This window comes from Onychomys torridus, chromosome 9, assembly GCF_903995425.1.
Source record: "Onychomys torridus chromosome 9, mOncTor1.1, whole genome shotgun sequence".
Taxonomy (NCBI): domain Eukaryota; kingdom Metazoa; phylum Chordata; class Mammalia; order Rodentia; family Cricetidae; genus Onychomys; species Onychomys torridus.
In genome coordinates this window covers 102,803,845-102,823,553 of record NC_050451.1, presented here as the reverse complement: position 1 = coordinate 102,823,553, position 19,709 = coordinate 102,803,845, and the positions used below count along the sequence as shown (strand labels likewise).

Sequence of the window (19,709 nt, the reverse complement as noted above, 5' to 3'; positions counted from 1 at the left end):
GCGAGAGACAGAAAGCACGTAAATTTCTGAATGGTAAAGATGAACTATTCCATTTAATGGGGTGGTGATAACATACATCACTAAGATATTCTCCTTTGATAAATGTGAAACAATGATTTAATGTTTTAATTTTAAAATGTCACATTTACAACACAGGAGAATGTGGAACAGTTTACATCCCTGGTAAAGACTTTCAGATGATATTTTAAAATGTTTGAGAGTTAGATTTTCTGAACTGACATTATTTTAGGACCGATACTACCGGTAATATTTGACCTTGTAGCTTCTGGAATATGGTAAACTTTAGTGTTAAATAGAAAATACTTTTGTTTGGGAGAAATGGGTCAAGACTATTTAAAACTAATCATAGATAACAAGTCAATGCTCAGAACAGTCTCTGTCAGCATGTGTCCTCTTTCCTGAGAAAAACTGTAGGAGTTCAATTTGACTCCAACATATAAACTGTACATGTTTTATGGAAATGGAACACGACATTTTTGTCTATGGCCAGCATGATGCTCATTGGAAAAGGTGCTTGCTGCCGAACCAGTGATGTGACTTTAATCCTGGGGAATCATGTGCTGGAGGAGGTAAGTGGCTCCCCAAGCTGGTCCTCTGGCCTGCACGTGCACACTGTGGTGCTTGTACACCTGCACATGCATGGGGGTGGGTGGAGGGAAGAAGGGAAAGGGGGCAGGAGGGGGGGGGGGAGGGAGGAAGGGAGGAAGGGAGGGAGGTTTTAAAATCAGATCTAAAAAATATTTTTCTTCCTTCCTTCCTTCCTTCCTTCCTTCCTTCCTTCCTTTCCTTTCTTTCTTTCTTTCTTTCTTTCATCTTTCAAGACAGGGTTTCTCTGTGTAGTTTTGGTGCCTGTTCTGGATCTCGCTCTGTAGACCAGGCTGGCCTCGAACTCACAGAGATCCACCTAGCTCTGCCTCCTCAGTGCTGGGATTACAGGCGTGCCCACCACCACCCGGCTGGGATGTGCCTCTAATTGGCACCTTTTTAGATAGGTGACAATGTGGTCAACAAAGTGACCAGGCATAGATCACTCAAAGTTCTGTCCTGTAACTGTATCACCTTACTTGGGGTGGCCCAGGAAAAGATACGCTCAAATAAATAGGCTTGGCTGCTTAAAAAAAAAAAAGCCAAGAAATTAAGATTTCCTCCATGTATACTAAAGTTCAGTTTACCACAAACTGTGAGGGATATCAATGTGTCTGCTGTACAGTAGGATACTCTCAATTAATTGTCTGGGAGGAATTAAATTCTTAACTTGGTCCTGCCTGGAGTAAAGGTTCTGGTTTTAAAATTTCAAGAGGAAATAAATAGCTAAATTTAATTTTAATTTTGTTTTTATTTATAGGTTCAAAGAATAATCTGTAAAAATATAAACAATAAATCATAAATTAAAAATTTTGTCAAATCAGCAAACATAAAACACTTAAATGGCTTATGTAGCCAATTATTAAAGGTATTGGCATTTTTGCTTTTATTTCCATTTCTCACTCTTAACTCAGCATATGGTTTTTAAAAAGATACATTGGAAAATTCATTGGTCTTCAGATGAACAGAATATTATAGAAAGCAGTGACATAAGATTTTATCGAATTTCATTATACAGTCTCTGTAAATAATGTTAACATCAGTTACAACAATAGCAATAAACAGAAAATTATCACAAAATGTGACATAAGACATTAAATCCACCTAGAATAAAGGAGCTGTGAGAGTCAGTATACTACAGTGGCTGATGAATTCTCTTCTCAGTAAATCCAGTCCTTCCATCAAGAGCAGCAGCTCATTGTCTTTTCTTTGATGAACAAGTTAATAAGAGCTTAAATTGAGAGAAGCATCCAGACTCGATGATTTGCACATGGAAGAGCTGCAATTTTTAATGTCTGACACTGATTTTTTTAAAAAATTTTTTGGAGTTAGAATGTATCATTTCCTCCTTCCCTTTCTTCACTCTGAGCTCTCTTATGTGCCAGTCCCTTGCTCTATTTCAAATTCATGGTCTCTTTTTCTTTAGTTGTTGTTGTATATAATCTATGTATGTATGTATGTATATGTATACATATATATTTTCCCCTAAATACAACCTGATCAGTGTGCATATTCTGCATACAGTTATTTGTATGTGCATGTTTTCAGCTGGCCATTTGGTCTTGGCTAACCACTTGCTCTTCCCGGGGAAGACTATTTCTCCCGCTCTCAGCATCCCTTAGTTGCCTGTAGTTCTCTGTGTAGGTTGAGGCCTCCTGAGCATGAACTCTACTCTCCATATTTATATGTCTATCATGGTTATCCTTGTTCAAGTCTTGTTCAGGCAGCCATGTTGGAGAGACTTCTTCGTGGGTGTGGCTTCTCTCAGCAATTTCCCTGTTCCTTTGATATTCTTGTGATAAACCCCCACTCCCACCCCCACTCCCACATATGATGGTATTTTATGTTGCTGAAATGTGATTTTATTTGTTTGTTAATAAATAAAGTTGCCTGGGGATCAGAGCTAAAGCAAGCCATTCAGCAGAAGTCCTGAGGTGGTGGCACATGCCCTTAATCTGATCACATGGCGGGCAGAGTCTCTGTGTGTATGTTCAAAGACACAGCCAAGTCATGACCCAAACCTTTAATCTCAGTACAAACCATAGAGACCTGGAGGTCTGTGTAGACAGGCAGTGATGAGGAAATCATGTGGTTGGGTTTAGAGCCAATGAGAAGGTAGAACAGAAAGGCTATAAAAAGATGGGTCACGCAGGAGGTCTCTCTGTCAGGGGAAGGACGGCAGCAACTGGTAAGCTAAAGGCTTCATTAGTGCTCTGATCTTTTGGGCTTTTAACTCTGTGTTTGGCTTTGTGTTTCCATTTAATAAGACTCGTTAGAATTACATCTACATTTGGCACCCAATGTGGGGCATGAACTCACGACCCTGAGACTAAGAGTCTCATGTTCTACCAACTGAGTAGAAATCTTTCAAGGCTGATTTTTTTTCTACTTTTTGCCAATAGTTTAAGCAAGCTGGCTATTAGTGACTTGAAAAGATAATTGTATAGTTACTTCATCCCATACACAATAATTCCTTAGCCTTAGATGCTGGAGTTGTGTTTTAGATGTATCAGTTGTTTGTACTCTTAACTGATAAGTAAGGCTGTCTTTTAAATCCAGGTCTCAGAAACTCAAAGATCTTGTTTATAGGTCTTATCTGTCTCCACCTTCAGTCTCTAATGCTTAATTTAAGGGATATTCTCAGGCCTATGGTTCTGCTCCTGTCTTTTTAACCAGGGTATTTTATGCTGTCTGAATGAAAATGTGGACAAGACTGCTCCAAGATATGGTTGAGGAAAAGGTTTTTATTATAGAGTACCATCAGAGGCATCTGGCAGGGTCTAGACAGAACAAGGCCATGAGAAGAGAGAGAGAATGTGTGGACAGCAAGAAGAGGAAGAGAAGAGGAGAGAGGGGAAGCAGACCAAGAGAGGAGCTGAGGACAAAGAGGCCAAGAGAGCATATGGCAGAAATGACTGGCTTTATAGGAATCAGAAGCTCAGCTCAGCTCCTGGGCTGGGGAGGTTTAAGGTAGGGGAGTCGTGTGAGAAGTGCTGTGAGGAGCCACGGGTACTGAAGGAGACTTTTCTGGGTTTCTTTGGAACCTGACAGTTCCTAACCCAAGGAAAAAGTGTAGAGACGACATGAGTCGAAAAGATCGCTAAGCAAGCAACAGATTCTGCTGTGGTAAAGTAACAATTGACCACTTCTTGTTTTTATTGAGGTTATGTTGTTCACAAGAATTTAAAAGCCCTGAAAAGATAAACATTTGACAATCTCAGCATACATTAGGGACAAATTACCTTGAGCTCTGCTATCCAATCACATTAAAGCGATACTTCCTTTCTTCTAGGGATTATGCAATGTGGCAGAAAGATTCTGATGTTCTTCTCTCACAAGCCCCATAGGTTTCCAGTTGACATATTCAGAAACATAGAGGTCTTGAAGATTCCCCATTCAGTTTTAGTGGTTTATTTGTTTTGAGACAGTCTTTTCATGTATTCCTGGCTAACATCTGTCTGACCTCAAAGGTGCAGCGATCCTCCTGCCTCAGTCTCCTGAGTGCTGGAATTACAGATGTGTGCCACCAAGTCAGACTTTATATATAACAAGGAAAAGGATGCTATCCCTAAGTTGTGACAATATCCACTTGTTTATTTGTCTTTCACTCTGAACCTTTGTGGTTCTTGTATTGCTTAAACATCTTTACATTATGAAAGGGGATTATGTTAGGATTTACAAAAAATGTAGATTAATGAATAAGACAAACATCTCACATTCCCTAGGATGCAATTTAAAACAAAAACAAAGACTGATTGGATACATTAACTTTTTTATTGCTCAGAGTATGTCCCAGAACCAGAACCGACAGGTTACTTGTTTTTATTGTATTTCTTCACTCAACAGTGGAGGCTGAAATATTTTAAGATCTGCAGTGCACAGGGATGGAGATAGGGGGAGCAGATGATGGGAGTCCTCAGCTCAAAGACAGGAGAATGGAGTCCTTGCACCAACATTCGTTTCTGTCAACGTCTGTGCTTTGCAAGAGGCTTGCTCACACTCGAAGAGGTCAGCCTGTCTTACTTAGTCTACTAATTCAAAGGTTACTGTAGAAAAGATCTGGACATCCTATGAACCAGTCAAGCCAGTAAATTAGATAGGAACGACTGACTGTGTGTCTCAGCAGTGTGCCCACAGCCCCTTCATGACAGCTGCCTAGTGTATGGATCTAGGACATGATTCATTAATTCCTCTTCACACTTTTCTGTCAGACTGCAGTGAAAGTCTTTCTCTGTGTAGCCCTGGCTGTCCTGGATCTCACTCTGTAGACCCGCTGGTCTGCCTCTGCCTCCTGAGTGCTGGGATTAAAGGCGTGCGCCATCATCAGCGGTTTGGAAGTGCCGTTCCTCGTCTCCGCTCACACAGCTGGCACCCAGGTTAACTGGAAGGTTGCCATCGCTTCTGTAACTCCATTACAAGCTGTCTGCAAATGACACCTCCGGAACGGCCCCTGCTCACAGAGGGGCAGTGACTTTGGTGGCAGAACAAGGCACCCATCTTCCTGAAAGCATATTTGGAGTTTGAGTCATTTCTGTTCTTCATGAAGTAACTTTGTTTAGTGATTATTTTTTGAAATGAAATCATTCTTTAATTAGCCATACAATAGTCTACCCTTAAAAAAAAAAAAACCCATATGTGGTACCTTGTAACTTAAAATACTACGAGGATTACAGCCTAAGAATTGCCAAATAGAAAATTAAAAGGACGACAGTAAAGAAATAAAAAAAAAAAACCCTAAAGTAACTATACAATTATCTTTTCAAGTCACTAATAGCCACTTTGCTTAAACTATTGGCAACAATGAAAAAAATCAGCCTTGAAAGATTTCTTCCTTTTTTTTTAAACAGACTGTTTTCCCAAAATGACTTGCTGTGTTAAAGTGGCTGTGGGCCCGAAGTTGGTTCAGTTGTGAACGCTGTTGAATCATGAAGGGATAGTGGTTCTCAGGCCACAGTGAAAATAAAGTGGTGGTCTGCAGTTGCCTGTCTGTTCAGCCCCAAACAAGAGTTACTGCAGACCTTTGTTTTCCAGTTTTCAAAATGACCTTTTACAGTGACCCTGAAGATTTTATGAACTTCTATGGGATTAGTTTCTAGCTAGCAACTCTTAATTTAATTACAAATTAAACCATATTCTTTTAATTTCTTTCTCACCTAAGCATCTTTTTAAAAAATTTTTTAAATTATATTTGTGTTTTAATTTTACACATCAGCCATTTTACACAGGTTCCCCTGTCCTCCCCCCTCCTGCCCCCACCCCCACCTTCCCCCATTGCCTCCCCTCCATTCCCATGTCCTCCAGGGCCAAGACTCCCCTGGGGATTCAGCTCAACCTGGTAGATTTAGCACAGGTGGGTCCAGTTCCCACCTTCCAGGCTGAGCAAAGTGTCCCTGCATAAACCCAAGGTTCCAAATAGCCAGTTCATGCACCAAGGGCAGGTCCGGGTCCCACTGCCTGGATCCCTTCTAAACAATTCTAGCTATTCAATTGTCTCACTTATCCAGAGGGCCTGATCCAGTTGGGGGCTCCACAGCTTTTGGTTCATAATTCATGTGTTTCCATTTGTTTGGCTATTTGTCCCTGTGCTTTTCCAATCTTGGTCTCAACAATTCACACTCTTACAATCCCTCCTCTTTCTTGCCAGTTGGACTCCTGGAGCTCCACCTGGGGCCTGGCTGAGGATTTCTGCAGCCACTTCCATCAGTTATTGGCTGAGAGCTCCAGCATGACCATTAGAGTGTTTGGCCATCTGATCACCAGACTAGGTCAATTCAGGCTTTCTCTTGACCATTGCCAGTAGTCTACAGTGGATGTATCACTGTGGATTTCTAGGGACCTCTCCAGCACTCTGCCTATTCTTGTACTCATGTGGCCTTCATTTATCATGGTCTGTTCTCCCTTACTGTTCTTGATCCAGCTGGGATCTCCTGTTCCCCTTAGCTCTCTTTCCCTCGAACCTTGCACTTCATTGCTCCCACTCACGTCCAGGTTGTTCATGTAGATCTCATCCATTTCTCTGTCACTGGGTGATCCTTGTGTCTTTCTTAGGGTCTTGTTTTCTAGGTAGCCTCCCTGGGGTTGTGATTAGCAGTCTAGTCATCTTTGTTTTACATCTAATATCCTACTATGAGTGAGTACATACCATGTTTGTCCTTCTGAGTCTGGGTTACCTCACTCAGGATGATTTTTTCTAGATCCATCCATTTGCCTGCTAACCTCATGATGTCATTGTTTTTCTCTGCTTAGTAGTACTCCATTGTCTATATGTACCACATTTTCTTTATCCATTCTTCAGTTGAAGGGCATCTAGGTTGTTTCTAGGTTCTGGCTATTACAAACAATGCTGATATGAACATAGCTGAGCAAGTGCCCTTGTAGTATGATTGAGCATTCCTTGGGTATATGCCCAAGAGTGGTATAGCTGGGTCTTGGGGGAGATGGATTCCCAATTTTCTAAGGAAGTGCCATATTGATTTCCAAAGTGGCTATACAAGCTTGCATTCCCACCAGCAGTGGAGGAGAGTTCCCCTTGCTCCACATCCTCTCCAGCATAAGCTGTCTTGTGTTTTTGATCTTAGCCATTTTAACAGGTGTAAGGTGGTATCTCAGAGTCATTTTGATCTTCATTTCCTGAATAATTAGGGATGTTGAGCAATTCCTTAAATGTCTTTCAGCCATTTGAATTTCCTCTGTTGAGAATTCTCTGTTTAGTTCTGTAGCCCATTTCTTAATTGGACTGTTGGGCATTTTGATGTCTAATTTCCTGAGTTCTTTATATATTCTGGATATGAGCCCTTTGTCAGGTGTGGGGTTGGTGAAGACCTTTTCTCATTCTGTAGGGTGTCGCTTTGTCTATCTTGTTGACCGTGTCCTTTGCTCTACAAAAGCTTCTCAGTTTCAAGAGGTCCCATTGATTGATTGTTTCTCTCAGTGTCTGTGCTACTGGTGTTATATTTAGGAAGTATCTCCTGTGCCAATGCATTCAAGACTACTTATGTAAAGTTGATCTAAAAATGTATGGGTCTTCCCGCTTTGTGATGTGCTCATGTAACTTTCCCTCCAGCCCATCCCCTTCATTTCTCTGTGGACTTTCTGACCTGTTTCAAGTGAACAACTCTTGCTGTCAGTTGTTCTTACCTGTAAGTTTTCTCTTGTACGCTTCCTGCCTCACTTTCTCCACATTCCTTAGTGATGTTTTTCTTACTAATATCATTTTAAAATTCCCATCATCATCACCTTGACACCTAGACTCATCACTTCACAAGACTATTTCTTAGATGGTCTGAATTGCTGGTGTTTCTGGCTTCTCTAGCTTTTCCTACATGCTATCCTTCTTTACCCAGCCCATTTTAATACACAGATATATCAACATTTCTCCACGTGCAGCACAAGGACTTTCACATCCTATGTTGTGTTATTTCCCATCCAACTCCACTCTAGAACTCTACCCTCACTGCCTCCCTCAGCTGATTGCAGTGTTAATGACTAGAGTGTCATTTTAAGACATTTTTAGTAGTCATAAAGAGAAGGGCTGCTGTTGGCATTCAATAGGGAGAGGCCAGGGAGGCTGCTGTCGAAACACATGAGATGGTCAGCACAATGAAATACTTTTCTGGTCCCAAATATCAATTGTATCAACTCATCTATGACCATAAGCTTTCCTTTCAATTTTGTGATAAATTTAAATGCACTGAAAACTTTAGTTTTCCTTTAAAAGAACCAGAATGTGGTGTGTTGAGTGGTAACCAACTTAAAGACAAGTCAACACTAAGTTCCTGGAACTAAAGAATGTTACCTTACTTGGCAAAAAGAGACTTCCCAGATGTAATCCAGGTCTTCAAGTGAAGATGTCATCTTGGATTCTCCAGGAAGAGCCCAAATCCAACAACTGGCCTAGTAAGATCCACAGAGGAAAGACCCAGAGGAGGAAACATTCCCCGAGCACAGAGGCAAAAGGACAGATTGGAGCCATGCAGCCACACTGAGTCACAGGCAGAAGGAGATAAGCAGACAGAAGCAAAGATTGAAGTGAGAGGTGAGGAGGAAGTGTCTGCTCTAGAGCCTCTCGAGGGGATTTGGCCTTTGGGTGCCGTGACTTTAGACTTCTGTGTTCAGACTGTGTGAGCGGACATTTCTGTTATTTTGACCTGCCATGTTAGTATGTCATTGTGATAAAGGACTCAGGGGACTGATACACACGGTTAGTACAGTGCCTCACTCATAGCTACTTTACAAACACTTTGTATACCTGAAGAAAACTGTCTTGCTTCTTTGTAGAGGTTTGACTATGGCTCCTTACAAAACTTAAATTTGTGTTCCTCTACTGAAATATAACTTCTTTTCGATGTCATAGCATATTGTGAAACTCTTAGACAAAGCATTCTTGCATTCACCTGTGCAGTCATTAATTTATTTTAAATTCATTCCATAAAAATAGATTGTAATGGACACTTAAAACTGCCCTATTAAACATATTCCCAATAAAATGCAATGTTATAATTTAGAAACTACAGCTTGCAGCAACATCAGCTTTAATCTCTAGATGGCACTATGTTATAAGGAATCAGCCTGAGATCTGATTACAATTTTCATATAACATGCTGGGAACGAAGAACATTTTGTTGCAAAAAAAAATTCCAGGAACTAGGTACACTTGTGATGAAAGTTTCATTTTACTAAATATGGGTAAGTGTCTAATTTTCACATGACTGTAGGATGGAGAAGACAATAGAGAAACTGTCTCTAAAATGTAAAAGAGTAAAGAGTGCATCAGTCAAATTTGTTATTGAACTATTGTTCAGATCTGTTGTTGGAGAACACACAAAAGTAAATGTGCTGTCGTCCAGGTCCTCCAACAAGATTGCACATGGCACTTGTGACTTTATCTTTGATGGTCATGAGTAAATCTGCTGTTCATTTTGCCTTCAAATATAAACAAGACCACAAATTTCTTCTTGTTCTTCATTATTAAAATTCCAGTTTCGGTGTCAGCTGAGCAGAGGCAAAGCTGCTTGTGTATTCCCTTCCGTAACTCACCTTTTTTTAAACATGCTGTCCTCTTTCAGCTTTTTGCTTTGTATCCCTAGTGATTTCCAGGGATCTGAAATTTTCTTTTAAGTTCTCAACAACCATAGTAATTAGGTTGCTTTCAGGCTGCCTCTGTGGCGAACTCAATGAGTCAGCCAGTAATCTGCATGCCCTACTTCACTTCCATAACCTTTGAATCATTCCTTAAATACATTTTCGTCTACTATCTGTGTTTTAATTGTTTGCCTTTAGATTTTGTATTCTTCACAGAATCGACATCCTTGAAAGTACAACAAAGGTTCTGATCTGCTTACCTTTATGTATATGGTATTTTCTTAGTAACTGTTTACTGGATTAGATGGATTTGGTACCATACATCATAATCTGATGCAAATTCTCAAAAAGCTTCCTAGTTAGTACATGTGTAAATATTTTCTTGACCTTTAAAGAACCCCAAGTATCTGAATATATATAATCTGAAGTGAAAAATGAGTTTTCAAGGATTAGGATAAATACATATACTTTTCTAGGCAGCCACATATACTGAGGCATTGTTAACCATTTATTATAATCTTTCCACTGCCTGCATACAAATGGGAAAAAACACAATATTCTAATCACAACTCCTTAGCTTTTCCTTTTCCTTCAGATCCAGAATTAGCAGACAGTTCCTTTTTCTCTCTGGCTTTTTTGGGGTGTGTCAGAGCCTTCCACTGTAGCCCAGACTGGTGTGGAACTGGCTGCACAGTGAGATTGGCCTCCATTGCATGGCAGTCACCTGCCTCAGTAGTTTGAGTGCTAGCATTACAGGGAGGCACCACCATATCCAGGTAGTTGACAGCTAACACTGGAGCAGTGTTTCCTCCCAGAGACAAGCCATCTGCATTCGGAAGCTCCAGCACACATTCTCATGTTAGAGAACACTCCCTGTACTCTCCCCATTTATCTCATCTTTCTGTGTTACCAGTGCTTGCACTTTGCAAGGACAGGAGCTTTAGCAATCTTATGTGGCCTTTATGACCTGCCCCATGTATGCACTGTGTCCATGTGGTAAACACCTATGGATGGAGGTAAATGGAAACTCTGTGAGGAAAGGGAGACAAATACATTGTTTGCTTTGCTAGGATATTGGGATATTTACTGCCCATGAATGCTACATTGTATTTAAAAAACACATATTAGTATTATATAAGAGCCCTAAATGAAGATACAGTGCTGCTTGAGGATTTACTATGTAAAAACACAAACAACAGAGCAGTGGCCAAGATAGATAAAATACCCTGCCCCTGAGGAGCCTCCATTATAGGAAGGTGAAGAAAACAAATCAAGAAATAAATATATAACAAAACAGGCAAATAAATAAGTAAAAAATATGTGATAGTAGCAAACCATAGTCAGGTCTTTCCTTCAGAGGGTAGAAGCATAAAGTTAGGAAGTAGAAGGTTGGCTGGTGCATTTCAGGAAAAAGAGTAAGGCTACAGTGACAGCAACTAGCTGGTGTATGGCTGTGGGAGAGACTTGATTTAGATACTAAGGACCTTGTAATGCCTGGCAAGGACTTGGATGTTGCTGAAGGTAGGAAGTCCTTGTCCTGGAGCAGTGGTGATGGGGAAGAACAAGTGGTCAGTTGTGGCTAGTATTTGAGTTAGGGCTTCCTGAGTAAGCTGATGAGATTCCTATAAAGGATGAAGAGTCAATACAAAGACGATTCTAGGGGTTTCCATCAGGTCATCTGGAAAAAATGGGTTATTGTTATTCAGAAATGAAAGCCAGGAAACAGACATGGAGACAGGGAGGCTTTCTGCTTAAGATGATAAGGGATCAGCATGCGTTCATGCTAATAGAAATGATGGTAGAGCTACAGAACTGTGTGTTGACTGGGTGAGCAGGTTGTGGTGCTAAACAAGAGTTGCCTCATTAAGGTTACCCTGTGTTCAAGAAGGAAACATAGAGAGTTATGGGTCCAGAAAGAGGTAGGTTTCTTTGAGTATGTGCCCAATAGTGGTATAAATCTCTAGTCAGACCTTTTTGTCAAGACTGCCAGCTCCTCAATAATGAAACAGAGACTTATTATTGGTTATAAAGCTCAATTGATAGCTTAGGCTTGTTACTAACTAGCTCTTACAACTTAAATTAATTCATTTTTATCAATCTACTTTCTGTCTCATGGTTTTTATTACCTTTACTCTGTACTGTCCATGCTGCTTCCTCTCCAGCTGGCTGGTGATTTCTCCCTTCTTTTTCCCAATGTCCTGTGTGCCTGAAAATCCTTCCTAGTTATTGACCATTCAGCTTTTTATTAAATCCAATTAGAATGACACATCTTCACAGTATACAAAAAGATTATTCCACAACATAGACCCTATTGCTCAAGATAGCACATATATGAGCAATATTCCTATTGGATAGCTTTTACTCTACTGTAAGATGCTATGAAATCCAGTAAAGGAGAAAGGAAATCAACAATAATACCCAGCTGTGAATCTGGCAAGCTACAATAATCACTGGCCTGACAAGATATGCTCATTGGAACAACTGTGGCACAAATGTTTTGGAAGTAACCAACTGCTTAGATTTAAGGTCCAGAACTCATGCCTCATGACCCCTGAACCCATGACCAAACAGGTAGATCATAGGTCCTCTGGGAGAACTTATTGCTATTATTCTGCCAATTGAACACAGTAGCACATTGATCTCTAAACACATATCTTTACATTTATAAATGTATACAGCTCTCAACCCTTATCAGAGAAACCTATTTTTGCAATAGATGGTGATCAATACAGAGTTTCCCTACCTGGTCAAAATTCAGAAAGTAAGAAACTAGAGTATTCAGTCCTAAATATATCACATCTCCCATCCCTTAAGGCTCAAGAATCATCATGGAAAATGGGGCAGAAACACCATAAGATCCAGAGGTGGTAGATGTTTACTATAAAACATTGTTTTCCAAATATGACAGGATGGCTGGCCATATGAACTCATAATGGTCCTGACAGTTTGCACAAGACATGGACAAGATCAAGCCAACCCAAGCTCCATTATGGATGGGGGAGGACTCATGATATCCCACCTCTATCTGAGGAGCTACTGACAATTGATGGTGGCTGGTGGAGAGGCAGACAGTTTTCTTTAGACGCAGCCCCTAATAGGCTGCCCATGTTCTAATGGATGATTTTATATGCACCTACTAGCAGTGTTGAATGGACTCAGTTGGTGAGAGAGAGAGAGAGAGAGAGAGAGAGAGAGAGAGAGAGAGAGAGGCAGACAGACAGATGGCACATAAAGTTGAGAAGGAAAAGTGGGGGAGGGTATATTTGATCAAAGTACATTATATCTACATGTAGAATTATCAAGCAATAAACATTTTAAACAAATGATGGATGTGATTTTGGGAGCAAGCAGACATTTTCTTTTCTCAGGTTTTGTGTTCATCAGTGAATCAGCAAATCTATAATGTTTGTGAGCTGTTTCGGGAAACCACAGGAAGATGAAGAGCAGCAACTGGCAGAAGTTAAAAACAGGACTGGGAATCGAACTCTGAGACCTTCCCTTAGAAGCTGTGAATCCTGAAGAAATTCATTATATCACTGAGCTTCATTTAGAAGAAATGGAGAAAATCATTATCTATGGGTTGGGCAGTTTTACACTTGTGACAAAAGGTTACACTGATATGAGAGCCCACAGAGGTTTATATAAGTACATATATACTTATTAAGAGTGCGATGGGGAAACAGACTCACTAACACAAAGCAAGGTAGACATGATGCAGATGCATTGCTGATCCAGCTTCTGTTCTTCTCAAGGACAAAAGGGACCAACTGCAAGCTGCTTTCTACTGCCTAACCCAGTTTTCTTATCCAAAGAGAGAGCATGACCCCCACTCTGTCCTCTTAAGTGATCAAATATGTAGACAAGACGCCTATAGAGTCAGATACCTGAAAAGCTGTTGGTTGAATGGAATGAATTCCCACATTACACAAACTATTTTCTTTAATCTTTATATCATATTTAAAACAAGTAGATGGTTAAATGTTACATTGTGTTATAATATTTCCCATCCTTAGCTTGTAGTTGATATCTGTTCTACCTATGACCTTGAAGCCCCTGGAGAAGTAGCAGGTAACTGTTCTACCTGTAACCTTGAAGTACCAGGCCCTGGGGCGTGGCCTCAGGGCTACACTTAAGACTGGAGAAAGTGGCATGTAGAGTGCTCTCTCTTCTCTCCCTTGTGGGCTTGGATGGTGCCGACTGACTTGGGCAGCAGGACAGCATGGGACAGCGCCTCAACCTTCCAGGACCCTTCGAAGATTCTCCTATTCTCTTTAGTGAGATTTCTTTCTTAATAAATTCCTTTTACCCTTCAAGGTTACAGGTAGAACAGTTACTAGCTACATCTCTAGGGGCTGTACTTCAAGGTCATAGATAGAACAGATATGTACTACATTACCTGGCTTATTCTTTTTATATTACATTACTCTCTCTCTAAAGACTTTTACTTTACTGTTTTAAAATTATTTTTTCTATGACTGTCTATACCCATTTTCTTTTCTTCCTTCAGTACATTAGCATAGCCTACCAGTTCAGAGGTGTTTCTCAGGCTGGACCTGGCTTTGTGGCTTTGGGAAAATGTTGCAAAAATGTTGCAAAGGTCGTCTGTGCATCTGCAGACTTTTTCTATGTCTCTGCTTAGTGCATGGCACTGGCCGCTGGCTCTGCCTATCTGGGTCAGTGAGCCTGGAGTCACATTTACCTGCTCCAGCTCTGGGAAGTTGCTGGGCCAAGCTGCAGTAGGTATTTCTACCTAGTCTCCCACCGAGTAGCACACCAGCTGCTCAAATGTCCTACAGTTGAATATATGTGTCCCCACATTGGACAACAAATGGTCTTTCTTTGAACTGTCAGCTCCTGAATAATGACACGAAGACTTTATTAATTATGAAAGCTCGATCTTAGCTTCCGCTTGTTCCCAACTAGCTCTTAAAACTTAAATTAGCCTGTTTATATTATCTACACTCTGCCATATGGCTCATTACCTCTCCTCAGTACAGTATGTCTGACTTCCCCTACACCTCATTGGTGAATCCTCCGTGCTTCAGATTCCTCCCAGAGTTCCTTTCTCTGTCTGGAAGTCCTGCCTATCCTCTCCTGCCTAGCTATTGGCTGCTCAGCTCTTTATTCAACTAATCAGAAGGTGCCTTAGGCAGGCGAGGTAAAACAGCATCACATCTTCACACAATGGGATCAAATATCCCATAACAGTAAAGTAAATTCGAAAGAACTGTAAAAATCTTGACTAAAATTATGCATGAAAGTATGGCTATAGTGAAACATTGCCAGGAGAGGCAAACCCCAGAATCCATGCTGTTATATACCGACTCATAACTCACTGATAAACAGCAGGGGCATGGGGGAACTTGGAAGAAAATCCTGATAATATCTAGAATAGCTCTATGTTCCATGCAGTATTCTAGTATATATCACCGGTAGGGAGAATTCCAAGATGGCCTCTAATATTGATGCTGGGTGACAGTCATGCAGCCTGCGTGGTTCTGTGCTAGGTCCTCTGCATATGTGTTATGGTTGTGTAGCTTGGTGTTCTTGTGGAACTTGTAACAGTGGGAGCTTGTAAGAGTATGTCTCTGACTCTTGTCTGCTCTTCAGACCCTTTTCCTCTCATTGATTTGCCTCTCCAACCTTGATATGAGGGTTTGTGCCTAGTCTTACTGTAACTTGTTATGCTGTGTTTGGTTGATGTCCCTGGGAGGCCTGCTCTTTTCTGAAGAGAAATGGAAGAGGAGTGGATGTAGGGAAGAGGGGAAGTTGGGGAGACTGGGAAAAGTGGAGAGAGGGGAAACTGTGGATAGAATGTACTGTAGGAGAGAATAAATAAAAAAAATATTTATGCTCTGGTATAGATGCATTGTCTCATCCCTGGGATTATAACACAGCAGTACTCCTTATCCATGTCTTCATTTTATGTTGTTTTAAGAACCCATGGTCAACAAATATGAATTAGAAAGTTCCAGAAATAAATAATCCATAACTTTTGAATTATTTCCCATTCTGAGTAGTGTGACTAATTCTTGCACCATTCTACTCTATCTTGCCTTGCTTATAAATCATAATTTTGTCCAGTATCTACATCTTGGCCATTTCTATCATCAGGCTTCCCATCTTGATGCCACTCCTTTTATCTCACTTCCTTCCCCTGCAGCAGTCTTTTGGTCTTGCTTATTTCATTCATGAAGAAACTGAAGTTAGGACTGGGGATGTAACTCAGTCCCTAAAGTTACTGCCTAGCATTCAGGAGGCCCTGGGTTTGATCCCCAGCAGCACATTATACCAGATATAGTGGTCCATGTCTGTAAGCTCTTCTCTCAGGAGGTAAAGGCAGGAGGATCTGAAGTTCAAGATTGTCCTGGGCCATATATAAAGAAACACACACACACACACACACACACACACACACACACACACACACACACACGTGCGTGCCTGCAGAGAGACAGAGACAGAGGCAGAGAGGAAGGAAGAAGGAAGAATTCTCATACGGGTACTTTTTTTTGGTTTTTCGAGACAGGGTTTCTCTGAGTAGTTTGCACCTTTCCTAGAACTCACTCTGTAGCCCAGTTGGCCTCGAAATCACAGAGATCCACCTGGCTCTGCCTCCTGAGTGCTGGAATTAAAGGTGTGCACCACCAGCCGGCCCTTTTTCTTTCAATGCCAGAGGAAATGTGGGGAAGGAGCTGAGAGCAAGACCTCTTGATTCAGCTCAGTGATTTTCCCACTGGATTGTTCAGAGTTCTCATGAAAGCTTTGGTGCTCTTTCCCTCTGTTTCCAGCCCTCCCTCTCCATCCTTGATGTTGTTACTTCTTGTCCCAAACCATCTGCTATGGGTAAACTAGTCTCACTTCCCCACAAATGGGCCAGGTTCATTTTCTTCCTTGTGGATGGCTTCTCTTCTCCCTGGCCTTTCACGGATGTGGTGTTTGTGCTTGCTAACCCCCGCCATTGCGCTTCCCTCCTTTCCCTGTACTTGGTCAGCTGTCCATCTTTGCAGTCCTTATCAAAGCAGATGATAACTAATCTTGGTTGTCAGCTTGACACACCTGGGTAGACAGCCCTTTGGTTGAAGAACTGCCTCCATCTAATGGCCTGTGAGCATGTCCATAGGGAATTTTCTGATTTGCTGATTGATGTAGGAGGGTCTAGCTCACTGAGAGCAGTGCCGTCCCTGGACTTGTGGATTGGGGCCGTATAAGAAAGGCATCTGAAGCTCTGCAGTCATCGACGGGACCAGAAGTGGCATCATAAACAATACAAGAAAGCCCACTTGGGCACAGCCCTGAAGGCCAATCCGTTTGGAGGCGCCTCTCATGCCAAGAGAATTGTGCTGGAAAAAGTAGGGGTTGAAGCCAAACAGCCAAATTCTGCCAGCAGGAAGTGTGTCAGGGTGCAGCTCATCAAGAATGGCAAGAAGATCACAGCTTTCGTGCCCAATGATGGTTGCTTGAACTTCATTGAGGAAAACGATGAAGTTCTGGTTGCTGGATTTGGTCGAAAAGGTCATGCTGTAGGTGATATTCCTGGAGACCGCTTTAAGGTTGTTAAAGTCACCAATGTGTCTCTTTTGGCCCTGTACAAAGGCAAGAAGGAAAGACCAAGATCCAAAATTTTGACAACGGAAATGCAATAATAAATTTTCATATTCTGAAAAAAAAGAAGAAGAAGAAGAAAGGCATCTGAGTGTGAGCTCAAAAAGAAGCCAGTAAGCAGCACTCCTCTGTGATTTCTTCTTGGAGTGCCTCCTGTGAGTTTCTGCCTTGGATTTCTTGGATGGTGGGCTCCAACCTGTGAGATGAAATTAAACCCTCTCCTCCCAAGTTGTTTTTTGCCAGAGTGTTCATCACAGCACCAAAAAGCAGCTTGGGACAAGGAGAGACCTTCCTATTACGCAAGTAATGCTTTCTGGGTACTCATCTTCCCTTTCCAGGTATTAAACATTCTCAGATGATGATCCATTCTGAGACAATTATACATCCCCAGGCGATTGCTTTGGTTTCTGGTGAATTTTTATCCAGAATGCCTTGTACAGCATGAATAAATAATACATTGAGTTAAACTCATATTATTTTTCTGCACTGTTATATTTTAAATCCACTGACATGTATTGAAAGCCTAATTATCCAGGGAGACAAAAGGTGAGTTAGTCTCAATCTTTGTCTTCAAAAGCAGCTCACTTTCTCATGGAGGATCCAGGCAGGTATATTATTCTGAGGCAATATGATAAATACACTGTGTAAGGAGGTTCGGGGACAGGATACTCCTGTTACCAAGTCAACAATTAGCAGAGGCAGAGTGTCACTGCTATACTTGATATTAGCTTAGCTCTCCAGATAAGGCTGGTTCCTACAGGAATTTTACACATATATGTTACCTTAGTTCCAGGCTCCAACCAGTTGAGCACACTTAGATAACTAAAAGCATTGCAGCCAAAGCATGTTCTAGAGGACTTTCCAAGAGCACAGATTCCATTATTCTGGGTAAATAGCCTATCCGATTAGATGCTCTATTGTATTTTTATTTGAAAAGTGCTCTGACCCTGGGCCAGTTAATTAAAAAAATCTATTTTCAACCTGTTCTTTTTCTTTCACTTCAAACAAATATGACCCTACCATATTGTAAACAATTTAAATTTTAGAATACTGGCCCTTCAAAAGCATTTTGTAGCTTAATTATAATACATGCTGTTGCTTTGACAATAGCTACAAATGAAAACAAATCTTTCCCACACAATGCTCTCTAAAAACCACAGGAAACAGAAAGACTAAAAAGTCCAGTTGACAAATTACAATCAGTCTGCATCAGGATACTTCAGAACATTATTTGAATCACAGAAATGTAAAGGCGCTTTGTTGGATTTTAAACAGAATACTTGGATTCCTACCCAGTTGCAATAACACAGTGTAGCATTGTTAGTTCTGATTCAAGTGCATCTGATCAAAAGGTTATTGAATATTTCTTGTCTCTCTGCCAAGTCTGGATGTCTTCTCTCTGACTGTGATATTTGGATCCTGTTGCTGTTCATTAATGCTTATCTTACATTCCATTCACAACCATTATCTACCTCTCTCTGTAATTAGCTAATTATATTTCAAGATAATTAGTTTAATGAAAGTGTAGAAAGTATGTGGTAAGAATCTAAGTGATATTGTCATGACCTCTACATATAGATGAAGGGGGGAAATAAGAAGTACAAACAACAGAAAGTGAGGAACCGTTATCATAGTATATGTGTTTAAAGGATTGTGTGTACTTTACTGAATTATATCAAGTTATAGCATCCTTCTGGGTTCTGTTGGTTGTTAGGAGTACGTATGTGATATGGGTTGTCAGAAATGGAGAATGATCCAGAGCTGTGTCAGCCTTTCAGTCTCTATGGCTGCATTGCTTGTTACTACTTGTCATGTTTATGGATTCCTTAGATACCAAGAAATAAGTAAAATAATATTAGATGAACACAATAGCTTTATTAGTAGAGGGAGATACATCTATTCTTGCACTACCTACTTTTCCATTTTTACAAAAAAGGACACAGTTAAGGTGAAGGAAGCAGGCGAAGGCACCTTGCCCTAAGTACCGCCATTTTGATTTTAGGCTCCATTTTACACATGAGAAGAAACAAAGTTCAAGTTCCCTTGGGGATTGTCCAGAAGCTAACCAACTTCCTCTCTAAGCAACAATCCCCCAAACATAATGTCTATTCCTAACAATAAAACCTAACTAACTATTGTGGCATGCTAATTTAAGATGTGTTGTTATTGGTTGTTTTTGCTCTTTTGGGGGGCCTGCCACCCAGCTACCAAATAAATCACACACAGGCTTATTCTTAATTAAAAATGTCTGGCCTTAGCTTGGCTTGTTTCTAGCCAGCTTTTCTTTTCTTTTTCTTTTTTTTTGTTTTTTAGATTAATTTTTTTATTCTTATACCATATGAGTGTTTTGCCTGCATATACATATGTATACCAATGGCATGCCTGGTGCCCACAGAGGTCAAAAGAGGGCATTTGAT

The 19,709-nt window shown here is 40.8% G+C and overlaps 1 protein-coding gene across 1 annotated transcript; it reads left to right on the top strand.

The window, feature by feature from the left end:
- The first annotated feature begins 512 nt into the window (after positions 1-512).
- On the top strand, positions 513-17,333 carry LOC118590805 (40S ribosomal protein S23-like). Its single transcript, XM_036198540.1, has 3 exons — positions 513-590; positions 13,701-13,755; positions 16,900-17,333. The coding sequence occupies exons 1-3, from the start codon at positions 513-515 to the stop codon at positions 17,331-17,333; spliced, it is 567 nt and encodes a 188-aa protein (XP_036054433.1).
- The last annotated feature ends 2,376 nt before the right edge of the window (positions 17,334-19,709 follow it).